This window comes from Corvus cornix, chromosome 2, assembly GCF_000738735.6.
Source record: "Corvus cornix cornix isolate S_Up_H32 chromosome 2, ASM73873v5, whole genome shotgun sequence".
NCBI lineage: Eukaryota > Metazoa > Chordata > Aves > Passeriformes > Corvidae > Corvus > Corvus cornix.
In genome coordinates, this window is record NC_046333.1 from 64,507,510 (window position 1) to 64,517,673 (window position 10,164).

Sequence of the window (10,164 nt, forward strand, 5' to 3'; positions counted from 1 at the left end):
CATTAAGCACTAGTTAACCATCAGCAGCGATCAGCAATGTGTGCTGTAAATTACATTCAGTTTTACACTTTGAGATAGAAATCTATCAGCATCAAAACCAAAAAGTTTAAGATTCATGAGACTATTTTCCCTTAGAACTTTACAAGCATTTTTAAAGTTCTTTCTTTCCCAATTTAAGAAGGAACTCCAAGTAGTTAATATTTTTTAATTGAAAGACTGCCGCAACTTAGCTACCACAGTGTGTCTCCAGCTAAGTTTCATAAGCAGTATCTAGAATTATATTAATTGAAATGCTGCTCAGAATATCTTCCCTATAAGGAAACCCTATAGTCTAAACTTATTATTTTTACTTTTATTTCCAACATAACTACATGGACAAGAATTTCAAAACTACAATGATCGAGAAGTACATTTCTCATGGCACCAAATGGTCTTTACAAGTCCATTAGCACACGTTATCAGATTTAGTAATGTATAACACACATTTTATATTTAGGATTTAAATACACTACTTAGGCATAAAATTGTTTATCTTATTTACAGGTATTCTATATACAGTAAGACCCAATTCATTACAGTATTTCGACATCACCAAACATAACTGATAATGGGAAAGTCTTCCTCTTCCTGCATTTACAGCCAAAAAGTTTATGCATACAAGGGCTATCAATACATCATACCCCAAACTACAGATTTTCTACCTGCTACAGTGTACTAAGCTCCCAGCAAACAGTTAAACATTTTCAATGCCATTTTGCCTAAATGCACTCACAAAGCATGGTATCACAGGCTAATCTATGGCACATAGTGGTGAGGATAAGCTACATATTTAAAACACAAAAACGGGCAGCACAAATTCTGCAACAACTCCTGAAACAACAGTTAAATGCCATCTGAGGTCAACTCACAGCTTGCTGACGTCTATCCCCGTGTCCAGTGCCTCCTAGTGAGGACAAGGCTTGAAGGTTTGAAGCATATTCACAAAATTAAGTACTTATGCAACAAAATCTCACTCCTGACACTTTGGAAAACAGTCTTCAAACCAGAATACTGGAATTAAATTTTAAAATATAATGCAGTATTAGCAAAAACCAGTAAAATATTCACATGGTCCCTTTGAAATATCTTTTCTGTCCATGTTGATCTACAAACTAAGCTGACAATACCACATGCTAGTCATTTTGCAAAATGTACAGCCAATCCTGTTGCACATTCAGTATGTTATCTAACTCACAAATTTGAACCAGTAAATTAAAATCAAGTAACCAAATAATCACATTTAGTTACTCTGTGATAATTTGGTACTTCAGCAAAACTCAAAGCCTTCCTACTTCCTACAGACATTGTGCAGCATATAAAAGTTAAGCCTCACAATTCATCTAAACCAGCATAACCTGCAATTACTTCAAATTTGGACACATCTAACCCTGGTGCATACACTTCCTGACTAGATTTTAAAATGTAAGAATTGACGCCTAAGAGAAACCAAAATAATGACCCTTGGATACAGTTGCTTTAGCTGCAGCAGCAAGGGGTATTGTTACATAATTTGACATTTTAAGGTAATATTCTAAAACTATAAAGCTCAGGCAGCCTCAGCTCTGCTGCAGGGCAGTAATCTTCAGTTGTGAGGGGCAGCAGTGTCTTTCTGCCCATATTTTTTCATCACACTGCAACTGACAGAACCAAGAGCATCTCACAAACATATAACCAGTATCTTCAAACACTGTTCTCTCACCAGCAACATGAAAAATTGCCATTGCACATAGAGATTATTTTTTTAGTGACTGAAGGTAATGGCATCTACAAATCTGTATATATTCTACAACTCTGTAAAGTAAGTTTAATAAAGGCTGGCATTAGAACGCTGTTATAAATAAATTTAATATGTATCTGGTTGCATCACAGCAATTCCCAAACACAGCTACATTTAAATCACTTTAAACCTTGTTTTCATCTGTTTAGCTTAGGATGATTTTAATTACAAATACACCTGTATTACAGTCTCATCAATTTTGTATCTCGTTACTGTAAATATTTCAGTGCCTCTCTGTAATCCAGCCTCAAAGAAAATGACAACTAAACAGTTCAGCTCTTTGCTTCGTTTACTTCAGTCTAGGAGGTTGCCAGGCCTTGAGCTCTAATAAGGGAAGGAGTCTTGAGACATACCTACTTCAAAAACATTTGATTCAAAATACAGTCATAACTAAAAGCAAAGTCAGCCAGCTCCCCAAGACACTCTCACACAACTTTTTCCAAGAGCAGAACCACTGAGAAAATATTAAGCAGCCTTAGCAAGGAGAAAGAAAACTTTCTACTGGCACAGGGATTCGCAAACTATGTGTGCTATTCACAGCTGTAGGACTCAATACATGTTGGTGCACCTGTGTTAGCACACACATTTCATCCCAGCAAATGGGAATATAAAGATGAACTTATGTTTAATTGAAAAAACCACAGTAGTCTCAACTAAGCCACACTCACCCAAAGATCCTATACTTAAGTGCAACATGCATAGATTCATAGAATGTTTTGGGTTGGAAGGGACCTTTAGAGGTCATCTCGTCCAAACTTCCCTGCAATGAGCAGGGACACCATCAACTAGATCAGGTCGATCAGAACCCCATCCAACCTGACCTTGAATGTTTTCAGGAACAGAACTTCAACCACCTCTTCAGGCAACCTGTCCCAAAGTATCACCATCCTCTTTTTAAAAAATTCTTCCTTACATCCAACGTGAATCAACCCTCCTTCAGCTAAAGGAGTCTAAGTCCCCTTTATGTACTCAAAGGTGACCATAACATCTTCCTAGAACCTTCTCTTCTCCAGGATAAACAGCCCTAACTCTCTCACAGCCTGTCCTCACGGGACAGGTGCTCCTGCCCCCTGACAATTCTTGAGGCCCATCTCTGGCCTCAGTCCAACAGAGCTGGATGCAATACTCCAGGTGGGGCCTCACCAGAGAGGAGTGGAGAGGCAGAATCCCCTCCCTCGACCTGCTGGCCACACTGCTTTGGATGCAGCCCAGAATAGGTCTGGATTTCTGGAAGTGTGCATCGCCAACTCATATCCAGCCTCTCGTCCATCAGCAACCCCAAGTCCCTGGCAGAGCTGCTCTCAGTCTACTCATGCCCCAGCTTGCACTGATACTCGGGGTTGCACCAAGCCAAGTGCAGCACAATAAATACTAAATTGATTACACAAAACATTAAAAAGCAAAAAACCCAAGATTTTTTACAACTTAATAGCAGAAAAATCATGACCTACCACTAAGAAAGACAGAGGACATTTTAAAAAACTGGTCTGCAAAACAGCAACCATAGAAAAAAAGCCTCTTAGCTACTCTCTTTTTGAGGGCAAGCTCGCAATTTTCTCTGAAAAAACTGCAACACAGTGAGATGGAGGCATTATTTCCTCCCTCAAGAGACAGCACAACCCTGAAGACAGAATTAGAGGATGGACCAACAAAAGGATAACCAACCTAGAGTAACAGTGACATTTATGCTGAAACCATGCCTGTGTGTGCTCTGTGGTCCAGTTGCAGCAGCTCTGACAGAACCATACACACACAGAGGCTGCAGGGCAGCCCAGAGGTCACCTACTACGATCTCCTGCTCAGAGAATGGCCGAAATCAGCAAGTCATACACAGCTGAGTCCACCTGGGTTTTGAGACCTCTCTGGGCAGTTCCTCCAACACGCTGACTAGCCTCACAGTTAAAAGATTTTTCCTAATATGAAATCAGAATTTCCATTTTTACATCTTGAGTCCATTGTCTCTTTGTGTTGCTATTAATCTCCTGGAAGAGCCTTGCTATACCTTCTCTATAGTCTTATTAGGTATTTGCTGCTCTTAATCTGAACGCACCCATTTCTCTCAGCCATGGGCCTCTGCTCCCATCATCATTTTGGTTACTCTCAACCAGACTCACTCCAATATGTTTTTGTCTTTTTTTTTTTTTTTTAACTGGACAGGCCAAAACTGGACACAACACTCCAGATGTAGTGCTAGAAGTGCTGCATGTAGGGGAAAAAACAACTCCCTTAACACCCTTCCCACATACTTACTAACCTCTCAGTATGCAGCTGGCCTTCTTTACCTCAAGAGCGTGCTGCTGACTCACATTAGTTTGCTGTCCAGCAGGTAGGTGGGGTTGTTTTGTCCCAGATGAAGGACTTCACATTTGCCTTTATTAAAAGTCATGAGGTTCCTGACAGCCCATTTCTGTCAAGTTTCTTCCATGGCAGCCCTATTCTTCATTATACAACAGGGCTGAAGTTCCCCAAGCTTTGGTATTATCTGGGAAATTGGTGAGGATTCATGCCATTCCTTCATCCCAGGTAGTTGATAAAGACATGTAACAGCATCAGCCTCAATATCAACCTCTGAGAGCTCTTGTTAGCAATTGGCTGCCACTGGATCTCTGTACTGCTGGTCACAAACCTTTAAGGTCAATCGTCCTGCTAATTTTCCAGTCACTTTATGGTCCACCTTACAAGTCCATATTTCGCCAAGTGGACAACAGGGATCACATGGGAGACCATGCTGCAGGCACTGCTAAAGTCCAGGTAAACAACATCCACCGTTTGCCCCATGAACACTGAGCCAGTCATCCCAGTGTGTTACAATTTCATCACATGATGCTATGGCAGCCCACCACCTGCACCAATCTGGAATACCTTTGCTCAAACATTTTTGCGTGTGCAAAAGAGATTCTGAACTCTGTCCTGCCGCAGTTGTTAGAATCAGCAGCAGCTCAGTTTGTCCATGGCAGGGGAGCAAGAACTGGTTCTAATTACTGACTGGAGGAATAAATAACTCAGAGGAAGTGATGTACTGCCAGCAACCGAAGACAATTTGCAATGCCCCAGCTAACACAGTCAATTATTTCATCTGCTTTTTTCTTCTCCTAAGATACCACTCACTAATATTGTTTTTCTCCAACACTCCACAGCCTCCAAGACTGTCGACAACACTGTGAAACAAACCCCAGAATATTAATGAAATGCTATAGCAGTCATCATCTACAATTTGTACCAGTGTACAGTACTGTTAGCCTAAATGAGAGGAAACTGTCAATATCTCAGTTTTACAAGTTCTTCCCAATTAGGATACATTTTTGTTTACAGCAGCAGTAGAAAGCCAAGTACCAAATTTAAACATCTGTTTTGCTAATACAGTATCATATTGCTGGGACACAGACAAAACTTCTGATGTTGACTGTTAGTCCATTGTCCTGGGTTGCCTTTTAAAAAAAATCTTTAAATACACATTAAACATTTCTTCAAATCTATTTGTTTTAGCTCAATGTACTAGCTTACTACTAAACCAAATCAAGCAGAGTTGCATACAAGTACAACGACCTAAGTGTGCTTCAAGGTGCAAATCTGTTGACAGGAATCAAAACAGTAAAACTGTATTTGTGTAAGTCCATATGGACACTCTTAATAAAGATTTTTTACTTAGTATTTTCCTGCTTAAGGTTTATGAAACATTACCTAGGTTACACTACTCAATATGCTACTCTAGAAACTCTTTAGTACCAAAGTATAAAAATCTCCTCACAAAATAAACCTGGTGGTTTGTAAGATCCCTTCTGCCCACTGCCTGCAGACACCACCAAGCAAGGCCTACCTTCAAGACACCAGCAGGTAACAGTGTAATACTTTAGATACTGCTGCATACAGTTTTAAGTTCCCGATCCTGTAGCTAGGCCCTCTGGGAAAAACCTTATAAGATATCTCAAGGGACTTGATGCAACTCACAAATCCAGAGAGACTTTCAGGAACAGGATCAATGAAAGTGGCTTTCAGTGGCCTTGTGGTCCCCTTTGCCAGGTAACGTCCTAACTACATCAGCACAAGATCAACTACAACACATGCAGAAACTTAAACTAGTTTCATCAAGGAAAACATCTTTGGATTTGGACATCTACATTATAATCAAAGTGCTCTGACTCTTTCCTTTGAATGGTTAATTATCAAGTTAAAAAATTACCAAGAAAAGTTATTTTGTTCTCTTCTCCCTCAAGTCACACTTAAAATCTCTGAAATCTGTTACGCGGATGAGAATGGCACTGCTCCAAACTAAACCAGCATGTGCACACACATGCACATGAAAGCGCAAAATTAAACACAAAATTAACAATAGGAACATACAGATGCTCTTCAAGAAGCAGTTTAATAAGCCAACAATGTAAACATCCCTCCCATTTATACATCTGCACCAGTAATTCCCGTCATGTATCCAAAGCCAGCATTTAGAAACACTGGGGCCACATCTGGAAGACAAAACCCAGATGCTGGACACAACAGCTCCCTCACCTGGTATGTGCTTAGCTCTCAAAGAAACCGTAATTTTAACCCAAGTGCCTAAGCTTCTCAAAAAGTGCATGAGGAGGCTGGATATTTTAGCATGGGATGACCAAGTAAACAGGTAGCATGCTGAGCACGGTGTAACCTAAGTCAATGCATTCAGTGTGGAGCAGTTAACATTCTGCCCCGACAAAAGCACAGTCAATGGGAAGAACTCCACAATTCTACTCTAAGAACACCCAACACAGAGATACAAAAATGCTCTTTTTGTTCTGCAATGTGACTCCCACACCTCAAATCTTCATGGTGGGTGAGTTGGGTGAGTCAACACCATCCTTACTCCATGGTGCTGCTACTTTTTGTTTCTTGGTTTTAATAATACAGCTGCTGACAGTGCACTTCTTATAAGGCAGGGTGGTAGCCCAGAAAGGAAAATACTGTGGTTTAGTTCCTTCCCTAGTGGGGGAAATCTACCCATATCTTCACCTTCCAAGAGAAAATACAAGCTACAAGTCACATCCTCCAAGCAGCATCTGTTCACCTTTCCTATTTGAGACTGATTTTAAAAAAGGCTCCACACTTAAAAAAAACACACACGCAAACATAATGAAATATGGCTCTATCAGGCACTTGGGGAGAAAAGGGCAGGAAATTCTGCGCTTTGCATGTTTATTCCAAGAATATATATGACAAATAACTTCTGAAATCATGGATCAGAGGCTGTATGTCTCCACTCTCGGAAGGTAACATCTTCTTACACATCCTCTTCCTGGCTCAGTGAATCACACATTCTTTTTCTGGATAATAACACAGTTTCAGTCAGAACAACTGAAGACAACACACAACTTGGCAACTGGGATATTTGCCCAGAAAGTGGAAGATGTAGGTTGATGCCTCTAGGCAAAAAAGAAATCTGAAGCAGGGTCTACCACATTCTGAACAAACACTTTAGCTAATCATCTTTGAAAAGCAGCACCATCTCCTCTTCCAATTGTCTTATAAAGCCGTCACTGAACATAATAGAAGACTGACTCTGCAGGACGTTGGGCACAATCGGAGAATTCCCACCTGACCAAGCTCCCTGTGAGACTATGGCAAAATAACAACATCAAGAAAGCATAACAACATCAGAAAAACACAACAGACTTACTATTGTAAGCCTGGCATCATGCTACTCATCTCTCATACAAGGGGAAAAGAATCAGATATCCTAATAACTTTAAAGGTATTGGCTATATGGCATTCAGTGCTTAGGCACCTTCAGAGCTTGATGGTAAGAGACTGAGTTTTCAGGACTGCAGTCTTGACCCCAAGCACATAGAACAGTTCCAATACAGTATTTCTGAGCTTACTCATTGATAATAGTTTGGGGAGCAGGAGACCAGAATCAGTGATATAACCTCATGTCCAGACTGCACTGAGCACTTCCATGTCTTCCCAAATTCATTACTGAGAGACAATTAACTCCAAACAACAGAATACTTCTGTAGAGTGGGTGTTATATTGACACTTGTCAATTAATTCCAGTTCAAGTTAGCTGTCTACCCAGAGCTCATCTTTTTATGTAATGCAGGTTAGTGAGCTGCATAGGGTTAAAAAGCTATCCCTTATTAACAAATGCACGTATATGACACCTACTGGTTTGCCCATCTACCATTTCTTCCCCCATATATTACTTCTTAATTTAATCTACGTAGTTGATTTGCAGCATCCATGCTCTGGGCTGAATCCCACAGATATCCCCCCAAGCACGTTTGCTTTGGCACACTGTTAAATAAACGCACTAGAAAACACACAGAGATAACAGACAATAAAACAATCAGAAAACCATCTAACCTAATTATTTTAAATTCATCTGTAAGTTTTATCAGCTATCTGCAGAGTATCACCACATGCGGGATATTGCAATTCCAACATTACTCTGTTGTTCATGTAAGAGCTTTCAACATTTGCTCTGCAAGTGCAGAGATTCTTTGGATGAAGCGTCACCCTGCCAGCTTTACAAGGACAACACTGCTGATCAGTGTGCTATACAAAGGACGAAGTATAGTACTTCCCAAATAATAAAAACTAATTGAGCAACAATTTGTGTGTAACACACCCTCAATTTTGCATATAATATTTAATCCCCTGACTTATATTACCGATTTAATAACGTAAACGCTTTGGTTTTACAGTCAATTTCAGGTTCATAAATACACGTGAAAGGCACTTCCAGAGCACTGTCTCCAGACATCTTGAAATTCCTTGACAAACAGCAGTTGGGAAGAATCTTCACTTCTACTCCCTGCAGCCACTCTAAATGGCATGGGATCTTTGTATTGCAATTTAAAAACTGATTTTTTCTGTTATCCATCTATTCTGTCCTACAATACAAAGGAAAACAAATGCCTTATGAATTACGTTCCACTTGCACTGCATCAGCACGTTTAGGTACAGGCAAGACACTGAAGAAATCGCCAAATGAAGACCTAAGGGTTCTGCAGGCAGCATTCTACAAAAAAAAAAAAAAAAACAACCCACCAACAATGGAAGATGCCTAACTACCCAGCACCCTCACAGACTCATTTGCAACCTGGAATTTGCAAAGAAAGGCAAATATCGGAAGCGATGCACTTAAATCTGACGAGTAACTCCAACTCGGTAACCCAGTTAAGATCAATGTAACCACGATTAAAGCGGGCAGCCCAGAGACAAAACGAGCATCTCGCGGAGTGGGAGCCAGCCCGCCACAGCCGCGAGGGGAGGGAATGCGCACCTACCCATTCCCAGCCGCCGCCTTCTCCTCCTCCTCCCGCCTTTGCTCCTGCCTAGCGGGGGACAGGCGGGAGACAAAGGGGAGGCGAGGATCCCCCCGCAGCCCGGCGGTGCCGGAGCGGGGTGAGCGCCCGGAAATCCCACAATCCCCGCGGCCCCGGCGGGAAACCCTTCCCTCCTCCCTCCTCGCGCGCCGCTCCACCGGGAAATCCCGGCCCGAAGCCGCGCACGTGGGACTGCGTGGAGAGCGGGGGGGGTGGAGGGTGGCGGAGGGAAGAGGCGGCTCCGCCGGGTCGGGCCTCCGGGGCGCCTCCTCCCGCCGCTGAGGGTAGAGCCGGGGGAGAGGAAGGGGTTCACGCGGTTGACCCGCGACCTCACCTGCTGCTTGCCCCTCGCGTAGGGCGGCTTCGCGGCTCCCAGGTGGTGCCGTCGGGTCCGGATCTTACCGCGCCGCCGCCGCCGCTGCCACCCGAGGCCATGATGTGATCCGGCCCGCCGCCGCCGGCGGCCTCCTCCCCCTCCTCCTGGTGCGGCCGCTGTGCTCCGCCGCGGCCCGGCAAGCGCTGTCACTGTCACCGTCCCCGCGGGGACGCGCCCGGCCCGGCCCGGCCCGGCCTCTCTCCCCCCGCGCCGCTTCCCGCCCGCCACGCGCCGCGCGCGGCCTCTTGGTGCGCGCCGCGGGGGGCTCCCCCGCGCCTCCGCCCCGCCCCTGCCGCGCGCGCGCGCGCTCGGCGCGTCTCTCCCCGTCACAGCGTCTCTCCCTTCCCCGCGTTCCTCCGCGATCCCTCCGCCCCGCGCTCCTCGCTCGCGCTCTCCCGCCCGGCGGCGGGGCCCCGCGCACTGTCCGCCCCGCGGCCGAGCCGCCCGCCGCCGCCGCACCCCCCCGCCCCGCCGACCAACCACACGCCGGCCGCCCCGGGCCGCACGCGCGTCACAGCCCGCGCGGGCGCGTCACACAAGCGGCGCCGGGCGAATGGCCCCGGCAGCCCCTGCGCGCGCACCGCCCCGCTCCAAGGGAAGCGGGAGGGGCTGGGCCGGGCCGGGCGGGCTGCGCGGGAAAAGCGCTCGCTGGGATCTGCCCGCGACCCGCCAAA

At 44.6% G+C, this 10,164-nt stretch overlaps 1 protein-coding gene across 1 annotated transcript in view; it reads right to left on the bottom strand.

Annotated features, from left to right (window-relative positions):
- The window catches only part of NUP153 (nucleoporin 153), a 43,793-nt gene extending 34,147 nt beyond the window's left edge, over positions 1–9,646 (bottom strand). Inside the window, 2 exon segments of the mRNA XM_039550186.1 lie at positions 9,449–9,517; positions 9,520–9,646. Coding sequence (XP_039406120.1) covers positions 9,449–9,517; positions 9,520–9,549 — 99 coding nt within the window. The 5' untranslated portion in view covers positions 9,550–9,646.
- Between the last annotated feature and the right edge of the window lie 518 nt (positions 9,647–10,164).